We start from the raw sequence: 23,662 nt of genomic DNA, 5'->3' as shown, positions 1-23,662 counted from the left end.
TTTAATCATTCTTTCCAAAGGCCTCTTAACTCAGCTAGTTTTTCACAAAGTAATGAGCGCTTTATTCCTCGGGAAATATGTCTAAATGGCTTAGCACAATATAGTTACATAGTGCATCTATTATACCAGGAGTACATTTTGTTGTTATAAGACTTTGGAAAGCATAAAGACTGCTCTGAAATTGAAATATTTCCCCCAGATGTTTGATTGCCTAAGTACAGGCTATATTAAGGAACAGAAGCAAAACAACCCTTGTGGTTTCACAGATGTCCTATCACCGCACAGACTCTTTTATAATCCTCTGAATAAAATCTAATTTGTTTCATCTGGTGAAGAGATCATTTCTAGCTTCTGACCTATGTGAGTAAGAAGATCTGATAATCTGAATTGTATTTTGTATTAAACTTGTACTTGGTGGGCAAAGCAAATTGTTGATGTTCTTTCTGGATAATATTTTTAAAAATATTCATCTTAGTTAAGATAAACTTGCATATTTCGATGTTGATTCGCCCTTCCTTTGTATGCAGCTCTTTAGAGGTAAAGCTGCTTTTTTCCCCCATTTGGTAATACTTCATCTTACAACATTTTAAGTCAAAGACTTGCCCTTAATATAATGCCCATTCTAAGCTATTTCTTTCTAGAAAATTCATAACCTGAAACTGCCAGGAGGAACCACTCAGCTAATCACCCTTTCATTGCCCGAAATGAGGAAAGGACCCTCTGTTCTCCTTCTTTAGCTCTTTTCAATTCTGTGGTCACCTTCCTAGAAGTCTTAACTCCCAGTTTGAGAAACACTAAAATTGGTGAAGAGTGTCAATCTTTTAACTTTATATTAACTAAAAATATCTTTTTAGGATTACCAGGAACACTGGTCTCAATTTGAAAATGCAAAATCAAGCAATGGACCCAGAGGTCAATCTTCAGAAACAACCAATGGCCAGCAACCTTCCAGAAGACCAGCCAAGCACAAGATTCAAAAACAGCATGAACACCGGCATGGCCCAAAGTCTTTGGTGACTGAAGAGCTGGTTGTCAGTCAAGGAAACCAGAATAACGCTTCCAGACAGCAGCAAACCCCAACTAAGCCTATACCTACGGCAGTGAAACAGGAAACAGTCGTGGTTATGAATGCCCCGGACAATGATTTACAATACTCAGGTATACCGAGAAGCCAGGAACCCAAAGTAACCTCCAATAAATATGCTCCACCACACCAGGCTTCTGACAAGGTGTTATATAGAAATTCTACCAGGTGTCACTCCATGATGAACGTTAATACGGAAAGAGGATGCAAAGACCAAGAAGAGAAAAGATTTTCAAATCAGCAGCTACACATCGACACTCTTTCCAATACGGACTTGAACTATCTTCATGAACTGAATAAGAAGCATGCATCCCTTAGCCAGAAAGGCTCTCAGTCTGTTTCTAACATAAATGATAATGGATCCACTGAAAATAAGAAGCAACCCAAACGGACTTATACAGAAACAAAGTATAAGGACTTAGAAATATTATGGTAAGAATTTCCTGTTCTCAAGTGGTTTTCTAGAGTAATGAGAGGCTGCTAGAGAAAGACAGGACGGGGAGGACGGGGTGGAGGGGCGGGGGCTGTTCATGGCGATGGTCAGGCAAGAGGAAAAATTCTCCTAACGACGTTCTTGCCTTTGATTTCTGCAGAAAATAGTCCACTTTTGATGTATTTCTTCTTCCCTGTCTCCTCTACTTTTTTCACTGTCGTTAAACCAGAGGTTGGAGGGAGAAGGGCAGAGGGACCCAGTCAAAAAAGATCAGTATATTTTGAGGGTCGCAAGTAATGTTCAGAGGGAACAAATTCTCTCCAGCTCTGTAATGGTCTATCCTAAGAAAATAATCTAAAATACAGGGAAAAAACACTTGGGTATAAAAATATCATTTACAACCATATGATATTACTTACATGAGAAATCTAAAATATGGCCCAAATGACCCTATCTACAAAACAGAAACAGAATCACGGACATAGAGAACAGACTTGTGGTTACCAAGAGGGAGGACGGAGAGGGAGAGGGATGGACCAGGAATTCGGGGTTGGTAGATGCAAACTATTACATTTAGGATGGATAAACAACAGGTCCTACTGTATAGCACAGGGAACTGTATTCAGTATCCTGTGATAAACCACAATGGAAAAGAATACAAAAAAAGAATGTCTATATGTGGATAACTGAGTCACTTTGCTGTACAGCAGAGATTGTCACAGCATTGTACATCAGCTACACTTCAATAAAAAATATATATATATCATTTACAGAAATGACAACAATAATTGAATAAGGAAATGTTTAGATTAATTATAATATTTAATATCATGTAACCATTAAAAACCATGTTTATGAGGAAATTCTTCTATAAAGAGAAAATAGTACAGTGCAAAAATTACACCTAAGGAGTATGAGCTCTATCTACTCTGTCAAAATGTGCAGAGAAGACGAAAAATGCACCAAAATGTCAATAGTGGTTATTTCTGGCAAGAGAGATTGGGATTATTTTTAATTTCTTCTTTATATTTTCTGAGTTGTCCAAGTTCCCTACAGTGTAGATGCATTACTTCTACAATTAGAAGAAAGAAAAGCTATTTTTAAAATCGGGGTATTTCTTGATATCATTCAGTCAAATGTGTTTATTACATACCTGATAGGGCTGAATATAGGACTAAAAAGCTATAAAAGATACAAAAGTAGTATGATGCATGGGAACCTTCAAGGAGCTTATTTTCAAAGTAGGGAGACAGTTTGACACACATGAATTAATGAGAAGACATTTAAGTGCTCCACGTGGAGGTATGGAATGTACAATTAATAAGATTCAGAATTTGCTTCCTAGAAGAGATAGTGATAGATAGATAGCAGGCATTCTCATCTTTTTTTCCTGACTTTAGAGGGAGTGAGTCTAACATTTTTGCCATTAAAAATATTTAATTTTTAGTAGTTAGGGAGATAAATAGGAAATGACCTCCTATTCCTATTTTTTTCCTGCAAAGAACTTCTATCATAAATAGATATTTAATGTTATCAAATTCTCTGCATCAATTGAAAAATTTTCTCCTTGAATCCTTTATGTGGCTAAATGTGTTAACAGATTTTCTAACATTCCATCGTCCTTTTATTCCTAGGACTAACCCAACTTGTCACACGATTTTAATATATTGCTTGATTTGATTTGTTAACACTGTTTAGGATTTAACATTCACATGCAGGAAGTGAGACTGGCTTAAAATTCTCCAATCTGCCATTGGCCCCCGCCTGGATGTGTTATCAAGATTATACCAGCCTTAAAATAATTCCCCCATTTTATATCCTCTGGGAGACTTCATGTACAACTGGAACTGCTTCTTGAAGATTTCATAGAATTTTCCAGTAAAACTATTTAGTTCTCATGTGTTTTTTTGTTCGGCTTTTCTTTTGTTGTTATTTGTGGGCAGATATTAAACTTTAAACTACTTACTTTTTTTGTGATACTCATATATTTGTATTAATTTCTACTATGTTAATTTGTCCTAGCCACCCTACTTTTTCCAATACATATTGTCTTTATTTTTTTAATACTGTCTGTTGAACTGATAGAACTTTCTGCTACTTCTTCCCTCTACTGATTTGGAAATGCATATTCTCTTTCTATTCTCTTTTTTTTTAAACTTACATTATTAACTAGTCTAGTGTTAAAATTTCTATTCTCCTGCAGACATACTCAAATCATTGGATTGTTGTAATCCAATCACCCTTTGTGTCATACATATTATTTTTAGCCAGCATCTTATAGCTCTAAAACTAATCATTGTTTTATTATTGTTGTATAGAGTCAGTGCTGTTTTAGATTTAACCAGTTGTTTATTATCGTCTTTGCCTCCCATTCTTTTTTCCATTTTACTCTTTCTTCCTGAAGTAGATCCTTTAGAAGTTCTTTCAGCAAGTACATTTCACTGGTAAATTTACCGGAAATTCCTTTACTTTCCTCTCTATCTTAAATTATGTTTAACTTGATAAAGAATTAACCTCTTTGAAAACATTGTTTTTCTATTTCCTGGCTTCTCTATTTCTTCAAAAAGTCTTTTATCAGTGTAATTATCATTCTTTTTGTCTTTGTCTTTGTTTCTCTTCTTGGTTTTGAGGTCTCTGTTTTTGGTGTTCTGAAGCTTTGCTGTGATGTATCTAGGTTTGAAATTTGTAATCCTGCTTGTGATTTTTCTGGGATTCCTAAATCTGAGTGTTCATTTCTTTCATAAATTCTGGAAAATTATCACCCATTTTTCCTTTGAATATTATGTCTCCCAAATTTGCTCTCATTTTCCTTCAGGAACACCAAGTAGATGTATATTTGATTCTCTTATTCTAGACTCTGTGTCTTTTTAACTGTTTCTTATTTCCATCTCTTATCCCTCTATGCCTCTTTCTGAGAAATTTCCTCTAAGTTTCTAAGTCTCTTCAGCCCCAATATGCTCTTTGGTGTATCCACTGAGTTGTAAATTTCAGTAATGGTGTTTTTCATGTCTAGGAGTTCTACATGGTTCTGATTAAAACCTTCCTGTTATTTTTTCAGAATATATTTCTCGGGGTTTTGATTTCTTCTTTCATGTCTTTAATCATTATAAACATGCTTCCTTATGAACGCTGTCTAATATTCAATTACCTTAAGTTCTTAGAAATCTACTACTGCTTTGTGTGTGTATCTGCTCATTCTCATACTTGGTAGGTTATTTACTCACATGTTCTAGGATTTTGGATTGTGAACTTATGTTTATCCATCTTCTCTGTAGACACCTAGGCAGGCTTGGGTGGGAATGTATCCTTCCAGAGAACTTGCTTCTGCCAGATACTACAGAGGTATCCTTCCTCTAGGATCACTTTATGTTAATTTCTTGGTGTTGGATTTCCATGATTATGTGGGGAAGGTAAATTTGAACCCCAAATGTTGTCCCGTAGATATTCACAGGGAATTTTTTTCCTAGCTCAGAGCCTACATTAAGACAGATAGTCTTGCTTTGTTGTTTCCCAAGGTTGGTCAATGAGTTTTTCACTAATTTGCCTTTTTATTGAGGGTGTAGCTCTTCAAGGGTTACATACAGCCTTCACGCAGGCATCTCAGTTCTGATTCTCTGCCCAACACAGAGCCAAGATCTCACATATCCCATACCAGTGTTGAATGGTGAAACTCAAGCACTTAGGTCCAAACTCCCTCAAAGAAAGCCATAGCTTCATCTTATCTAAATTTGCTTTAGTTTTAGTTTCTGTTTAGTTTGTGGTCTCTGAAGATTCCCTGTCTCTCTTACAAATCCAACTATCTAATTAAAAGGGCATTTGTTTAATTTAATCCAACCTGTCCAGGTATTTTGTGGTGGGAATGCCTTTGAGTTTTCAGAATGATGTTTTTTCTATTCTGAATGCACTAAATGAAAGTTCTAAGTAAGAGCTAGAATATCCTAAAGAAAAAATAGAGGATATTAAGAAATTAATGTATTTATGAAAAGATTAAGCTAAAGAACATTAATTTGATTGGGGGAGTGATAAATACATCAAATTAATGGTTCATAAAGACTTCTATGCTAAAAGTCTTATGTATCTAGGTTTCATTAACAGATTTGTGCTTTTTTTTTTCCTTTAAGGAAGTTCCATTCTTCCTCTGAGAGCCAACCTGCTAGTGCCTCTCCAGACTCCCGGCTCACCCAGACAATGGAGCAGCATCAGCAAGCGCTGATGCATCTGACTGAGGTGCATCCCCACGAAGGGGCCTTACCCGGCCTCACGCTTCCACCCATACCGTCAAGGGTGGAAAGTGAATCCCAGCTCAGTCCAGAGAGAAGCCAAAGAAACCAAGTGAAAATTAGCCGTAGCAATTCTGAAGGCTATCTGTTTCAACTGGAAAAGGGGAAGAAGCATAGGAAAAGAAGCAGCATTAAGGTAATAAAAGCATCTTACTTACTTAACCTTTTATTTTGATAATACACAGGGACCTTGATTTTCATTCTCCTTATCACAGGCCTGGAATAGGGGTGCTGCTGCCCCTCCTTCTTCCTCTAGTCCCCACCCCTTCTCAGCCTTCATCTCACCTCAGCTCCTGCAGTAAAACACCCAGGACAGCCAATGACTGAGCTTTCTTCTGAAATGTTTGCTTTACTGAGTTCTGTGTTTACCTAAGATTCACCATGACTAGCACCTTTGTGCACTTAGGTCTTTCCCATCGGGTCTGCTTTGTTAAATAAGGGAAATGGGGATAGGAGGCAAAGAGGAAGGTTTCCAGGAAGAAATGAAGGAGCGTTGAAGGAGTCTTTTTATGTCCTTTGTGTTTCTCTACTGTTACAAACAATAAAAACCCCTCAGGAAAGATCACTTGTTTCTAGTGTCAAATAGTAAGGAAAAGGCTGGAAAATGCATTCTGCTTTACTGGGCAACAGGGAAGTAGTTGCTCAGTTTACTGGCTGGAAGCAATAGTCCTGTGGTGGATGGGCCCCGCCAGGAACAGACGCTGAAATGGAGATTTGTGAGCAAGAGAGTTACCGGGGAACCACCCCTGTCGGGGAGGGAGAGGGCAGGGCCGGGTGAGGGAGAAGGGGCGGCTTTGAGGCTGGTGCAAAGGACGCCTCCGCCAAGCCCATGAGGGTTCTGAAGTTGGGATGGCCCTTCAGAGGCAAGGAACCTGGATGTTCCCCACATGGAGCAGCCATTGGCTACTGACTGTCTCTGGGGGAGGGTTGTAACTTTGGGCACAGCCGCTCCATCTGACTGAGGTCAGTTCTTAGGGAGGGACTCGACTGTGAGCCGTAGCAGACAACACTCCCAGCAGCCGGGGAACCAGTGGACACCCGTGGGGCGTCCACTATAAGGCAGATTTAGGGAGCCATCCTTAGTTCAACTCAACATATATGTGTTGAATTCCCACCAGGAACTGTGTCAGGTGCTGGGACGTATAGCAAACGAGCCATGCCCTTTCCCCAGCAGTATCACGTTGAAATAAAAGAGAGAGAGATGCACAGTGAACACAGAGGAGCACAGAGGGGGACACATCCCCACCTGCGAGCCAAGCAGAGCTTCAGGAGGTGATCGTGAGGCATCTTAGAGGATGATTGAGAGTTAGCAAAAGAAGGAAGACTGAAAGCATTTTAGGCAGGGGGACCAGTGTAAGTGAATGTTCTGACGCTTGAGAGAACACAAAGCATTCTGGGAACTGATGCATTTTAGGGCTGCTGTCACTCAAACTGGGAGGTGCTGAGTGTTGAGAGGTGGCAGTGGAGAAGTAGGTCAGGCACCGGGTCTTCGAGGATCTTGCTCGTCATTGGAAGAAGGAGGGCTCTAATCCCTCAGCTGGTGTTGGGGCGGGGGGTTGGCGGGGTGCATGGAAGAATTTTAACCACAGTTAGATTAATGTTTTAGAAAGACTGCTCTGGCTGTGGTGTGCAGGGCAGGTGCAGGGCACTCCAGGAATAGGGGATCGTGAAGTCAGTGGACACCCACATGCGAGCCTCAGAAAAAAAGGAAAGGGTGGCCTTGAAGAGAAGAAGGGAAAGCTGGACTAGAATGACAGTGGGTCCTATTGCAGAGAAGAAAAGGAGGACCAGCTTGGTGTGTCCTCCTGAGATAGAACCTCAGAGGCTGGTGCACATGAAATGCCCCAGCCCACTGCCGCCACCTGCGAGCCTAGGCCTTCAGCTCACTCACAGCCCCGGGGTCCTTCCCTCTGCCCCTTCCCACATGCTGACCTGAGGGCTTCTTGAGCTCCTCACGTGACCCTCCCTCACATCCTCCGTCCTGCCGGGGTACCTAATTCTTGCCCAGGCTGTGGAAACCACTACTGGTTGTTTAGAGCTGGGATGATCCCCAGTTTCACAGCAAATAAGAAGAAATATGTTCCTGGCTTCATAAGTAACTTATTTTTCCACCAAAACATTATTACTTGACAGTTAATCGTACCTAATCTGAGGTATGATTAGCACTGTTTTCAAGTACTTCATAAATAGAATAGGGTTTGTAGGCTGGACTAGGAAGCCAGACACTGTGCGTATTATTATTTCTATAGGGAAATGTATTCAGAGCTCAGGAACCAACACATTCTCAAGGTGAGGGCGTGCTGTCACTCTGGAATTTACGAGTTACCAGGGCCTAAAAAAGAGCTCAAACTCACTACCTCGGAAGAGAACCTTCTGGGTTAGGGTTCTTGCCAACTGTGGATTATTGTTGACAATGCAAGCTTTTAACAATTCCTAATGAGCAGGGTTTAGTGGAAGTCACGCACTCAGCCATTTCTAAATTCTCATCACCTAACCTCTCTGTGACTCGGACAAGTTATTAATTCACCTGAGCCCCTATTTCCTCATACGCACAATCAGAATTGTTCTTTTTGTAGATTTGGTTTGACAGTTAAGTGCAACAATGTATTAAAACCTTAGCTTAGGCTTCCCTGGTGGCGCAGTGGTTAAGAATCCACCTGCCAATGCAGGGGACACGGGTTCGAGCCCTGGTCCGGGAAGATCCCACATGCTGCGGAGCAACTAAGCCCGTGCGCCACAACTACTGAGCCCACTGCCACAACAACTGAAGGCTGCACACCTAGAGCCTGTGCTCCACAACAAGAGAAGCCACCGCAACGAGAATCCCACACACCGCAACGAAGAGTAGCCCCCTGCTCGCCGCGCGCAGCAATGAAGACCCAACGCAGCCAAAAATAAATAAATGCATAAATAAATTAAAAAAAAAAAAAACTTAGCTTAGTGCCTAGCAAAGAATAGACATCAACTAAATGTTAGTTTCCTTTCCCTTCCTTCTCCTTTTGGTGGTTCGAATCTGTGTTTTACCGAGGGAAGGCAGAGGACAGTACCCAGTGATGATGTGGATCATGACACATCTAAGATCGGGGAGGGAAGGGAAGAGGAAGAAAGAGAACTTCCACTTCCCACTTCCCAAGCCCTCTTTCCAACTTGGGAAATCCCTGCCTTCCTGCTTTCTCTCAGAGATGTTGCAATTCACACGTATCCATTTTCTCCATCCAAGACTTTCAGCCTACATCCGACAAAGACACAGAAGCACTCTTTGTCCGGGAAGCCATTCCAGAAGCTAAAATGATTTAGAACCGAGCTATTTGTATAGGACAGCAGGTAGCCGGGGCCCCAGACAGAGGGACTCATTCCCCAGGTCATGCCCATTTCCTAGTCAAAGCAAATCTCATGGTTGCCAAGGGAATCGACTCGAATCACATTAAAAATCTGAGGATTTGTCAAGATAATAGGCCCAAGCACCGTTCCTCTTCTCCTGGCAGTTCTGTTGTGACCAGTTTACGAACATTCAGCATTGTCCACGCCACTGAATGCAGACATCAGGCAGTGAGAGAGTAACACAGCACAAGTGATGACAAACAGTAATAAAAATATCTACCGCAACCGGCCACAAAGTAACTGCTTAAGGAGTTCTCTGACAGCTGTGTCGCGCTGAGCTGCAGTAATTAACCCGTGTGTTTGTTGTCACAGACAATCCGGGTATTGCTGCTTGACTGCTTCTAAGACGAGGTTTATTTGGATTAAGTTTAGCAACCGCAGAGCAAATTTCCTTCACTTGCTGTTCCGCAGTATTTGAGGCATTGTTTTCCGTCCGTCTCTGAGTAACTTTCTCACCCTTACACATCTGAGGAATGTTCTGGAGGAAAGCCCCGCAGTGTCCCCCACAGCGGGGCACGACCTCTCAGAGTTGAAACAAGTCCTCCCGGGACAGTCAATGTCATTTCCAAGTCAGGCACCTTTTGCCCCCCCCACCCCCCGCTTACAATAAAAGTCACTCTTCCGGCTTGAGAAGACGTGTGATTGATGGCCGGCAGAAACCTTCCACCAGGAGATCCTATGCCAGACTCTGCCAAAGCCACGACCAGTGGACACCGATTCCAAGGGGTAGATCTGGTCTGGTCAGCCGTCAGCTAGAGCCAGGGTTGGCTGATGTCACCCTGTGTGCATCTCATGCAAAGAGTAGCAGCAAACCCCGCCGGGGATTTTTTGAAAACATGCTTTTATTTTCCCCGTGTTTGGAGACCTAATGAGACTATTATTGTTGATTTAATTTTTAAAAATGGGGGGTGGCATGGTGCTATTGTGACCTTTTGGTCTTGTAACAGCCAAAGAGAGGTAAATCAAACTAAATTCTAGGGATTATTTGACTATGAAAGCCTTTTGAAGAGACAGAAAGTAGCTTAGTGGTTGCCTAGGGCTGGAGGTGGGGGGAGGGAAGGGACTGCTAATGGGTACGGGGTTTCTTTTTAGGTCAATGAAAATGTTCTAAAATTGGATTGTGGTGACTTTCGCACAACTTGATGACTATACTAAAAACCACTGAACTGTACAACTTCAAATGGGTGAATTTGGTGGTGTGTGAATTTTATCTCAATAAAGCTGTGAAAAAGAATTTTGATGGGAAGAGATCAAACAAAATTACAGCACTGGGAACCAATCAAGATTACTTGAAGCTAACAAGTAAATCCAGGATTTTTCATTGCCAGTCACCCAGAACAAACTCTGTTAGGAGCCATCGCTCTCCCTTGAGAAACATCTCTTCACTGGAAGCAGCTCAGTCTGTCAAGGAGTCAGTGGCTTTTGGAGATGACCCCTTCGGGCCACACTCTTTCCTTGTGTCAGTCTGCAGTGCTAGACCATCGGCTCTGTTTTTCTGTGACAGCCACGATATTTATTCGAAGTGATAGTAAGAACTTCAACAGGGATGCAATAAGCAATTATTCATGCTTTACATTACATCTTTTGTGAGTTGGTGGAATGATTAAAGCTAAGCTGCTTCAGACTAAGGATGCGATTTCTGGGCACTGATCATTTCTGTCTCATCAGTTTTGGACAAACTGGATTTATGACTTGGATGTGAGTGGGGTTCTCTCCTTTTTCATTACTGGTTTACTTTGGCAAATGGTAACTTAGTGATTTCAAAACAATGGCGGAGATGGCATATGCCAGATAAAGAACAAATTTGCAATCGCAAAGTATAGGATATCTGAGTTCATTCACCTATTAAAAATTAGCAGAGGTTTTAAAACGTGATAATACCCAGTGTCATCGAGGTTTGGACAAAAAGAGCATTCTCCTACCTTGTTAACAGAAGTGTTCATGAATGGCCCTGAATATGTTCATGATTCTGTCTCAATAATCTCACTTCTCTTAATTTATCTCAAAGAAATAATCAGAGTAGCCCACAAACAACGCTCATCCCTAGGACATCTTAAATGTTCAACATTTAGAAGAATCGCTAAATAATTCAACTATAACTAGACAATAGAATGTTATACATAAAAATCACATTTTCAGAAAACATGTAGTGACAGGGAAATACAGTGTAATGGTAACCTTCTCAGCAAAAAAAATAACAAAATAATTTGTAGCATAGGGACAATTTTATAAAAGTATGAACGGATACATCTAAAGGGCAGGAAGCAGCTGTAGTGGTTTTGCTGGGTGATGAGTCTATTCTCTTAAAGGAGATTTATGATTTTGAAATGCCTTCAATGAACAATATTTCTTCTATATACTTCTTCTATATATTATATTCTTCTGTATACTATATTTTAATTATTTTAGTCCAAAGACTTAAGAAAGGATCTTCTTTGACCTTTTAGAATTAGATGCACTGAAAGAGTTTTGACTACAAATATTTAGCATACTAATCAGGCAAATTCTGCTTACAGAACTTTTAATCCTTGCAGTGTAGAAGTGTTACCTAAATGACACATGATTTTGGCCCTGTGAAGCGCTATGTACTATAAACATTTTGTAGGACCTTAGAAATACTGCCTTCAGCTACAAGTCACAGAACTACTCTTTACAGCAATTTCAAAAATAAGGGTTCATTCTTCTTACATACAGTTAATCCACAAGTAGGTAGTTGCTAGCACCGGTGGTTCTATAGCTCAAAACATCAGAACCAGTATTTGTACGATTCTCTTGTTCTTTTTTTCTTTCCTGGCTACAAGATTGCTGCTGTATCTCCAGAAATCACATCCACATTCAAGGCAAGATAAAGGGAAAGGGGGAGGGGCTGTGCCAATCCAATTAAAGGTTTTCCAAGATGTACTCTCTGTCTATGCCAGCAAACCTTCATTCATATCTCATGGGCCAGAGTTCAGTGCTGGGGTCTGGAGGAAAGAGCTTTTGGCTCTGAGCCTGGGAAATGGCAATGGAGAAGCTAAGTGGTCTGACCTCCAGGTAGTCGGTCAATAGGCCCTGTGAGCAGTAACAGTTGATATAAGTGTCTACGTAAGTTCATTGTTAAGATTTGAGAATTATATGCAGTAACTCTCTATATGATGAAATGTTCTGTTTTTAAAGTCTCTGGACTATCTCTGCCAAATTCTCTCTTAGGAAAGGGCACGTCAGATATATTGTATATTTTAGGACTTAATAATTAACAGGAACTTTCCAAATTTAGAAAAATACCATGCCTTGCCATTAGCATATAGACAGGTGGCACCATACACGGTTAGCTCAGAACTGCTGCCTCTGCGGTATGGCTGTTTACCCTAAGCACCAATTTTGAGGCACCCTAAGATCACTGCCGTCACCCAAACCATCTCTTTGGTATTGTCCTTCCTGCCCTTCCCACGGAAGACAACTCAATGAACTCACAAATGCAAAGAAAAGAGGCCTTTGTTTCCCCACAAGGGTATCTGCTGCAAGTAGCAAGTCAGATTTCACGTCAAAAGTGGGAGTTTGGGGAGTATCTTAACCTATCCTACAGTCAGGAGCACGTTAGTATTTTTCCTGCCTGTTACTGTGCTCAACTGACATAATTTAGTAATTAAATAGCCTTGGTCTGTTACTCTGTCCCTTTATTTTATTTTATTTTTTTTGTTTTTTCTTTTGCGGCACGCGGGCCTCTCACTGTTGTGGCCTCTCCCGTTGCGGAGCACAGGCTCCGGACGCGCAGGCTCAGCGGCCATGGCCCACGGGCCCAGCCGCTCCGCGGCATGCGGGATCCTCCCGGACCAGGGAACGAACCCGCCTCCCCTGCATCGGCAGGCGGACCCCCAACCACTGCGCCACCAGGGAAGCCCATACTCTGTCCCTTTAAATATGCAATAGTAATAAGCATTATCGTGTAAAATTATTTGTACCTTTCAAAATATCCAAAATCACACTGAATAAAATGAGCTTCTCAGTGGGTCTTGCTTAGACTCTTAACCCTTAAATGTTTCCTTTCTTTTGAATATTATGACATTAGACAGGGTGCTCTCTCTTCGAAGCAGTGTGCTTACCTGATTCGCTTAGATCGCCTCTTCCAGGGAAATCAGTTGGTTCAGTGAACGGTACAAAACTAGACATACTACTCATAGCAGCAGCAGCAAATTAGTAATGGATCCGTTATGATAAAAATGTTAATAACAAAGCAGCACTTCACTCACTTGAAATTTTTTATTTATAATTTTCAGAATTTCAATGTTTTTTATTGCAGAAGTGGAAAAGTCCAAACATGTTAGCTCACCAGCTACAAATTACCAAGGAAACTGTTATCAATGACGACCACTAAAATGGAAGAATTGTTGGGAAACACACCCACTCTCCCACGGTCCACACAGGCTGCCATTCTTCATTTTGCTTCTTCCCTTTTTTATGTGGCCATGACAACTCGAGGGTGGGGGACATACAAGTCTTTAAAAGAAACTGTCTCTTTGATTGTATTTTTAGAGTTCCAAGCTGAAAGCTTATCAGAACAGAGACATGAAGCTTGGAGGCCTCGGACCTGACCTTGAGTCCATCAGAGACAAAGTGAGTGTGATGTACAGACAGCAATTCCAGGATTGGATTTGCCTTTTGTCTTCCAGCAAAACTGTATAAAGATACCCCCAGAACCGAGGGGTAGGGTGAGCTGTGACAAAGCGAGAGAGAGGCATGGACACATATGCACTACCAAACGTAAGGTAGATAGCTAGTGGGAAGCAGCCGCATAGCACAGGGAGATCAGTTCCGCAACGCCTGGAGGGGTGAGATAGGGAGGGTGGGAGGGAGGGACACGCAAGAGGGAGGGGATATGGGAACATAAGTATAAGTATAACTGATTCACTTTGTTATAAAGCAGAAACGAACACACCATTGTAAAGCAATTATACTCCAATAAAGATGTAAAAAAAAAATAAATAAATAAAAACAAAGGTATGGACCTGAAAAAAAAAAAAAGATACCCCCAGAACCAAGTCCTAATTCAAATGTCTCCCTCTGAATAGAGACCCTTCTGAAGTAGCATTGGTAATAAGCCCCGGGCACTACTTCTACCATAAAATAAAAGTTACTCAGCCAATGTTGTTTTATGTATCCACCTTTTAGTTAGTTTTGAAGGCCCAAACAGAAAAGTGGGACACATGCACATGAAAAGAGATGTGTGTGTTATGTGGTCGTTGGTCTTTCCCAATAGAGTTATCTTGATAATATTGAGGAGTGGCTACAGAGAAGACACTCAGGGTAAGAGTTTCCCAAGCCATGAAAAGTACATCCACTTTATTCTCTTTCCTCTAGTGAAAGGAGATCTTCATTTAATGTGTTTTAACTGCAGCTGCACTCAAGGCATAAAAAGAGAGTAGAGTTCAAAGTTGGAAGCAAAAGTGAAAATAAATTGGGTAAACGCAACAAAGAAGAGGCTGAATGTGATTTAGCCACCGTTAAGTGAACACTGGGTGTGCTATTGCAGTGACATTCCGCCCCTCAAGAGAAACTATTTCTAGGAGAGACATTAACTTAACCATTTCACTGCTGTCACCTTACACGCGGTGATCCCATTTCCCCCATGCCCAGCTCACTAAAATTAGTGTCAATTTAGATAGAGAACAGAGCGATCTAGCAGGACCTGTGAGTCACCCTCACTTTGTTTCTCTGAACAGATGCAGAAATTAATACAGCAAAAGGAATATGCAAGACAAGTAAAGGAATACAACATGAAGGCACTATCCATCCCGTCAAAGCCACAAATAGCAAAGACTGAAAATAAATCTGCTGTCCCTCGGCAGAAGGTAAGAAATTCTCACCAAGGCAGTTGTCTTTTTAATTACAATTAAAAGGAAACCTCTGTGACCTCACGACAATGAATTCCCCACATTATTTGAACACAGAGGATGTTTTAGCTACTACTGTTCCTGCGGCTCCCCATCATTCACAGATATTGATGTAAAAATGATATACACACATATGATGCTGGAAGGTTAGCCTCTTTTTTCCCCTGAAGTTCACTGTTATCTTTAGTCTTCCACATGTTTTCCTCCAAGTATAGTATTTTGAGTTTCTCACACAAAAATTCAATGGTTAGGTGATTTCATAGAAAAAAACTAATAATCCTGATTAACCATCAATTTCCTTCTCTACCATTAAATAAGTTTTAAGAAATTAGCATCTTCTTGCCATGTCCGGGTGCTTATGTCAGAGGAAAGTCCTTCACTGTTTCTCTCAAGTTCATTCCCTATATTTCTCCTGAGGGATGGTACTATATAGGTTCCTCTACCCAATAAAAATGATAAATACAGGATGTTCTCCTTCTCAGAAGTCATCCAACTCTAAGTTGTGATGTGAATGAAATACGTTCTATGGAGACACCGAGCTTTGCAGTACAAGTCTCTGCCTCAGTCCCAGTAAGGACGTGGGACCCTTTGCACGAGGGACAAGTGACCCTTTGGTGCTTTTAGGAATTTGTACTTCGTGTTCTCTTTCACAGACTCTCATATTTTCTATCTATTGCCTTTCTTCCTCAGACCTTGAAGACCTCAATCCACTTGATTGAGTTTCCATGATGCCACTTTTTCTTTTTTTCTCCAATCCATTATTTGTTCATGAAGAGATTCAAGGCAACAAGTCTATAATTAGAAATTCCAATAGAAGTCAACTACACACACTGAGAAGTCTGGAGTTTTTGTGTTTTGGAGATTTTTCCCCTTCTAGGACCTACATATATTATCCATTCCCATTTTAGCTCTCAAGAAACCCTTATTAAACTGTAAAACTGGGGGTGGGGAGAGATAAATTAGGAGTTTGGGATTAACATATAACACTACTATATATGAAATAGATAAACAACAAGGACCTGCTGTATAGCACAGGAAACTATATCCAATATCTTGTAATAACTGTAATGGAAAAGACTCTGAAAAAGTATATATATATACATATACACACACATATATATAACTGAATCACTTTGCTGTACACCTGAAACTAACACAACATTGTAAATTAACTATACTTCAATTTTTAAAAATGGTTAATTTTAGAAAAGTAAAACATATAAAGGCAGATTTAGAAATCATATTCAGTAATCTCATTTTTATTGTAATGCCTGTCAGAACTGACATCACTGAAAAAAAGACTGCCTTTTTTTAGTATCCAGGTATCTATAGATATGCTAAAGAAAAGGAAAAAATAATTTTCAACCTCTAATAAATACTTGCAAGAGTTGCAAGAACCCAGAAACAAGAATAGTTGGTATAATAATGGAGACTCAGTTTTATCTCAACTACAGTGATGTCTTTGGTCTCAAGCTGTAACAAGTCCTCTTTGGATGGAAAGGTCAGTTAATATCTCCTCAATAAAAGTTTGGTTTTAATAAGACTGCCAGAAGCTACACAGATCAAACACATAAGAAATCTATTTTCAAGCACTTGAATAAAACTCAGTTTTATAAAGAAAACGTCCAGAGTCACAACCGTACATATCATTCTTCAACTCTTTTTTTCCACAGCATTTTGTTACGTGGCTAATTGATTTTGTTTAAACTGTGCGTTATATTGCATTATTTGTATTTTCCATTTGGTCTCCATTTCCATCCATCCCTTAGTACATTATTGTAGCAATAGTCTCCAATTATATTATCAATAAACCTTTCCTAAGACTAGATTTAATTTAAGGAATCCAGGGTTCACTTCCCATCTCAAATAAAATTTTATCTTTATGCTTTTAGGCTTTGGAATATGCTAAGACCATCCCCAAACCCAAACCTGCAAATCTGAGTGGTCAAGCCTCAAAGGAAAAGAAAAATCCAACCCATGCTGGAAACGGAGACATTTTACCTGAAATCTCACTGCTGGAAGTACTGCAGAACAGACACGAAAGGGAAAAACAGGCTGTGGCTGCTTTTAAAGCCCTTCATATTGTATAGACAAGAGATGACCAGAGATGCCCAGGGGATGGACTTGGAGAAGAGAAACTCCAACCCACTGCTCTGCATTGAGAGTGATGACCTAGCATCGTCACCTAACTGCAGTCCACGTTTGCTTCGTACAGGGTTTAAAATATGGGGCCCTGTTACATTACGGCGCCATACTTTACTTTCCAGGAAGAAAAACTATTTTAATTATTTATTTTCAAATCAGTTAATATTGGGGCTGAATAAGAACTAGGGAATAAAGCCTTTTGGTTTTATCCTGGATCCTTTGATTTCTTTTTGGCTTTATATTGGCTCTTTTAATTTCTTAAATGATCGCTACCCTTTCTTAGCATAATGAAACTCTTAAAGTTACCCAGAAATAAATGTATCTACTTGTGTTTCTTTCTCATTTTTCTGATTAAAAAAAAACTATAAGCACTTCAGTTTCTATTGAAAAGAACTCAACTTGGACTAAACACCGGTAAATTTTGCAATATCATTTCCAAAATATTTCAGAAATCTCTAAATTTAGCCAAGGGTTTATATGTAAAATTTAAAAAATGAAAGTGCTTCTAGATGTGCTACTCAAGTAAAACAAATCTCAATGTTGTTCTAACAGAGCATCAAGATATTAATCAGAAATCCACCAAGTCCAAAAGCACTCAACTCGGGCACCCCTGAGAGAGACACTTGCTCAAAGCTGCTGACTCCAAGTACATAAATTTGCTGAACATCTTGCCCTCAAAAATATCTTAAAATATCATCAAACGTGTGCTTCCACACAAAAACATTAGGTAAGACAAAAACATCCCACAGAAACATCCTACTGAATGTCAATATTCATGAATATTTTTTCCCTTTTAAAGAATCTTTTGAAACTGCATAAACATTGTGAAATTCCCAGGTCTTAAAATAGTCCCTGGGACTATTTTAAATCCTATTAAATTAGGATTTAAATTTTACTTACTTGCTTGTACTAGATGGGCATTGCATTCTTAGATGGCTACATCCAGAAATGGACACATTTAACAATAATTTAGGGAAAATCTGTGTCTCTATACAGGTGGCATAAGGACTGGCTTTGGAGGTTTATATCTATATTGTATAAATTTTACATATACCACAATGTGGTAGAAAAGCTGCCTGTACAAAACTTTTTCTTAATACTGGAAACAGCATTGAAAGTCTGGAAAGATAACAAGTATCTGAACATAAACAGTAAACTGGAGAATCATGTTTCAGTAGTATTTGGAAAATCATAGCATATATGAGGAGTTAGTTCAGGAAAATCACAGCCCAAGGTGCTCCTAAAATGTATCTGTAAAAGAAGAGGACCCTTCAAGGTACATGTTTAAAGACTTTTCTAGAAACATGAGATAGAATGATTTTTCCCCCTATATTTTAAAACTTCCCTATATTTTAAAACTTGCTCTGGAAGCTAAAAATAATGCATAAGAGACATTGCCATATTTTCATTTTTAAAGGGACAGGGTAAATTTTTTAAACATTCCATTTCTACTAAATTATCTTAAAGAAATTTAGAGCTTGGAAGGGGTTTATCTTGTTCAAGTGCCAATCTTTCAGAAGAGGAAATGGAGATCAAGAAAGGATAAGGGACTCTGAAGTCCTTCAGTCCTACAATGGGAGACTAGCCAGGTCTAAACTCCAATCTTTCAACAGCAAGGAGAGCACTGTTTGATTATTTGTTTGTGGGAAGAGAGTTCTTGTTTTTCTGTGTGGGCAAGGAGGATGTAATTATACATTTCAATTTGGGACATGAACTTCCAACATTTAAGTTCCATTTTTAGAAATATGCATTACTATCTACCTTGCATTTTTAACGTGTACAGTCTGGCAACTTTATTACTACACTGATGAAGTTGTAAGAGACATCTACAGTGCAACTCAAATGCTGACCAATAAAAGAGACACTATTTCAATTTTTTTTTCAGAACATTTAAAAACCTCTCCCTAACCATTTCTCTCAGCCTAAGCATTAAATCCTTCAGGCACTTTCACACCTCCTATTAAGAACCCACACCCAGCTGAAGCAGGTTCAGAGATCCAGTTGATATCAAACAACATTTCACAGGAACTTTACACTCAAGGCAAAGCTTTACCATCCAGTATATATGACCCTACAGCAATCAAAATTCTTTGTACACAAACACGGAAAGTGGCAGGCAGCATCTAAAATGAGTTTGACTAAAGAAATAGAACATACTTGCTGAGAGCTTGGGGTTGAAATCAAAGAATAGATCAAAATAGGCTTCATCTGGCCCCAAGTCATCCCACAATGGTAAGATCCAGCAGAATGTCACTAAGGCACCATGATACTAAGACAGGGTAGACGTTCTGCAAAAGCAGTAAATGACAAATGCTTGTCTGGCTCCTCCTTTAAAGGCAATTGTACTATTAACAATAACATTGATCTTTTATAGACCTGAGTGGATCAGTGATCAATTTTTATCATATTTCTATTTCAGATATTTAGGAAATAAAAATAATCTGCCTATTAGAAGGAAAGGAACCATAAACTTGAGTGACGTAATGATGGAGGGCCTGGATTTGACCAGATGTTATACAAGCCATTGAAAGACATAGTGCCTAACTCCCTAATCTCTATGAACTGGTATAAAGGACCTTTAAATCATGTATTCTCTTATTATAGACTCCTTTTATGATGTTTTTCCATCTTGAGTTTCCAACAAGAGCATCCTCCTAGAGGCAGCTTTTGTACAAGTAGCTGAATTTAATGACAGCTGTCTTCATGATATTGCTTTGTATAGTAAGGAGTCTCTTGGGAGTTATCTAGAAACCAACTGAAGAAAAGACAATATTGAGGAACAAAATAAAAGGTCAGCCTAGCAAAGGCATCGATGTCTAATTGTTCCAATTGGGGCCTTATTATTGGTTAATGAATCATTGTCAAAACATCACAGTAAGCATGAGCGTGCACAGTCTAGTCTAGAGCGAGAAAATGACTCTTCATCCCAACAGTTATTAGCTGGGAGTTGCTTGAAAACACATCCAGTAATTAGAACAACACTGGAGCTAATTGAGAACTTTGAATTGATAGCAAATGGTCTACAATATCAGACTGGATAAACTCAGGAGGGATTCTTTTTTAATTACTTATTGAAAAATTGCATAAAATGAATTGAATTTGGGTGATAGTCTGCACATACCAGGACAAGTTTAACTAACTCTAACATGTGCTTCAAAACAGATATTACCATTATATTAGAAGTTGCACTTGAAAATATAAAGTTCTTAAGGAAAAATCAAGGTTGCTTTCCTAAATGTGCCTTTTTTTTTTTTTTTTTTTTTTTTTTTTTGCGGTGCGCGGGCCTCTCACTGCTGTGGCCTCTCCCGTTGCGGAGCACAGGCTCCGGACGCGGAGGCCCAGCGGCCATGGCTCACGGGCCCAGCCGCTCCGCGGCACGTGGGATCTTTCCGGACCAGGGCACGAACCCGGTCCTGCACGATGCGTTTCCTGCATCGGTAGGCGGACTCTCAACCACTGCGCCACCAGGGAAGCCCCTAAATGTGCCTTTTTAAAGATCATCTTTTCCTATCAGAGTAAGAATAGGAATCTTGAATCAGAGTAAGAATAAATCTTGAATAATACACATTTCCTCTAACACGCAAGTATTCTACAGGATGTGACTATAGGGCTTCTCCCTAATGCTAAGTGAGTTTTCATAACTTTTATTCCTAATGGGTAAAAACAGAAAGACGAAAGGCCACATAAATGCTGCATTGCCTCTTTAGTTGTTTTCCCAGTGAGACAGGATTTAAACAGTAGCACAAAGTCAGTTTTTCATTATTGTGGATTTTGTCTATCCAGTGTCTCCTCCCTCTGTGTCCCTCATTATAAGAAATGGTCTATATTGTCAGACAAAATTTCTATATTATAAAGGCAAAAAAGGAGAATTATGTATTCTAACAAAATTTTATTTAGCTATTTATTCCACTTTTTAAAATATACTGAAGTAGGATCTCAGAATAGCTAAAAATCTGATATTCAGAACTGTCCCCACAACTCACTGCCTCCAGACTAAGTACAGTATTTGTTTCTGCTCCCCCTCTCAACTTCATGAAGCAAAGCCACACATCTTTCTCACAGAGGTACAGAGAAAATACTAAATGTCTCAATTTCCTAAGCAAACATCCATTCAATGGAAAGCAAAAGGTTTTGGATGGCAGGGTTTTTTTTCATTCATTCAGTCATTCATTTATTCGTTCATTCATTTTATTCTCTCATCTTAAAGATTCCCATTCTTCATGTTTGGTTACTTAATTTTGGTTCAGTGGAATAACTGAAAAGTTGGGGCTTTCCCAAAAGGTTATGAAAACATCACAGTGAGAGATGCAATAAGATGCAAAATGAACAGATTTTTCAGCTCTCCCTACCACTCAGTATAGGGCCTCTTTGGGTAAAATGAAGAGAAGAAAAAAGAATTTGGTGGGCAAGGTTTATCTCCCTTGCTGCCTCTCCACTGCCTTTTCATTGTCCCCTTGCAAACCTGGGCAATATAAGTAATTAATTTTCAATAAGCTGAATAAATGGTCTTCCGCTATTAAACAGCTCTAACAGGTCGAGAGGATTACAATGATATGAGCATTTCAGGCAAATAAATTTAGTGCAACCCTGAAAATATCTAGTAAGATTTCACAGACTTTCTTTACTGAGTTGACAGCTCGTAGAGACCAGACCTGATACCGGGGCTGCCAGACTGGCTTTTGAGAGTACCTCTTATGGCTAGAGTCCCAAGCTTTTGCAAGAGATGCTTAAATAGTAGATATGCTTATGGTGCGAATTTGACACTGGGAGAAATAACCTTCCGAAATTTAAAACCCACAAAGTATAATCAGTTATCCTTCGGGAAGCTGTCTATACAGGAGAAGGAAGTAGAGAACAGAATGAATGTCCAGTGAAAAAAACCACTGTAGATCTCTACACCAAATAATTTGGGCCCCAAATGGACTCTTTCCTCTGTGGCAAATTTGTCTCCTAAATTAATCCTTACGCTTTCTTTTTTGTCATGCAGACAGTGATCAAAATCACTATCATGAATCCTGGTTGGCCTTACCTTGTATCTCTAACCTGTCACCTGGCAGTGATGTCTTTTCCCATTTCCCCTGCTTCCACACAATGGTGACACTTTGAATCAGTACCAAGGATGCTGTCTCTACTTAAAATTGATAATCTATCATACAAGCCTCAAGTACCCATTTTTAATGAAACCTTTAGATGAATATCAAAGAACTATTTGCCGTGTCTAATGTTTTAATTAGATTATATTCTCAATTTAACCCATTAAACCTCCTTTGATGAGCCCCATATTTAGTGTTTAGCCTCAGATGCACGCGGTAATGAATACTGGACCTTTTGATTTAATGAGAATTTCGGCTCTTCCAGCCTGCGCCTCTTTGTGTACCTTTTATTTTGCCAGCTATAGAATTCAGTTAATTGAAGGAGTCTCTTACCCTCACACATTAAGGAGTATAAATTAGCATCCCCATTCTGATTGCAAAATGCAAGCAGACAGTTTTGCTTTGATCTGCGGATTGAGCTGAAGAAGGCAGCAGCCCTCTGAAAACGAGCTGATGGCCTGTTATCAGGGCAAAATGCAGACGCGTCCGTGCGTCACAAAACACTTAATGTCTTAACTGATCACCTTCCAATTCTCCTTGTCCTGTTTGCATCATTCTCTTTATAAGCGCTCGCGTGCATGTGTGTGTGTATTTCTGTGTGGCTCTGTTTTGCTTTCTCTGTTTATCTTTTCTGATTCTCAGAGAATTACGGACCCAGGTTTTAAATTAATCTGAGACCAAGGAAAATGAAATAACATAAATTCCCTCACCTTGAAATTTCTACGAATATCCTGCAAAACTATTCAGGACCTTTCACAGACAAAGATTCTTAAGGACTAACTAACCTCCAATGCTTTCAAATGGATAGATCCCAAGCCGTTGGTAGTACATCACTGAATATGAGGTAAGAAGGGCCATCCTGAGCTTTGGTAATGAAGTCAGCCTTTTAATATGTTCTAATGATAATGCAACTCTCTCGAACTTAACAAATTCAGTTACATAAAAGAAACATCAAGGTAAAAGATCAATACCTCCATCACTCATTGTAAAAGCCAGAATAAAATAATCTTAGATTCAAATTATGAGACATCTGGATAAATACGGTAGATTGAGCACCCACACACACATGCACACGCACGCACACATCTGTTTCCCTCCCTTGGCAAGCCCCCGCTAGAATCACAGTAACGGGTTTTTTTTAAGGCATAAACATATAAGAACAGGGAGAATAGGAAGAGGGATACCAGTAGCAACTTTTTAAAAACTGGATAGCAGATGAATAAATTGCAAAATAATAATAATAATAATTGGAAGCCTCCAAAAACACTAAATTGTAACCAGGCAATGGGGAAATCCAAGAATCAATCTGATATACACTACAGAATGCCCAAAATGCTCTGGAACTGATGGTGTCAATTACTGCTGGAAGTAGGAGG

At 39.6% G+C, this 23,662-nt stretch overlaps 1 protein-coding gene across 5 annotated transcripts in view; it reads left to right on the top strand.

Annotated features, from left to right (window-relative positions):
* The window catches only part of JHY (junctional cadherin complex regulator), a gene marked incomplete at both ends in the record, with an annotated part of 63,550 nt that extends 46,412 nt beyond the window's left edge, over window positions 1–17,138 (top strand). For 2 of the 5 annotated variants that reach the window (XM_082660635.1, XM_082660632.1), the window contains 5 exons: window positions 855–1,516; window positions 5,639–5,933; window positions 13,691–13,771; window positions 14,878–15,006; window positions 16,941–17,138. In XM_082660635.1, the coding sequence (XP_082516761.1) occupies window positions 855–1,516; window positions 5,639–5,933; window positions 13,691–13,771; window positions 14,878–15,006; window positions 16,941–17,138 (1,365 nt within the window). Of the gene's footprint in view, window positions 1–854; window positions 1,517–5,638; window positions 5,934–13,690; window positions 13,772–14,820; window positions 15,007–16,940 lie in introns of all 5 variants that reach the window. The other 3 variants (XM_082660633.1, XM_082660631.1, XM_082660634.1) reach the window with 3 other exon arrangements.
* Between the last annotated feature and the right edge of the window lie 6,524 nt (window positions 17,139–23,662).

This window comes from Grampus griseus, assembly GCF_964374135.1.
Source record: "Grampus griseus genome assembly, chromosome: 8".
Lineage (NCBI taxonomy): Eukaryota > Metazoa > Chordata > Mammalia > Artiodactyla > Delphinidae > Grampus > Grampus griseus.
Note: the sequence above shows the minus strand (reverse complement) of the source record. Positions and strands in the feature narration are given on the sequence as shown.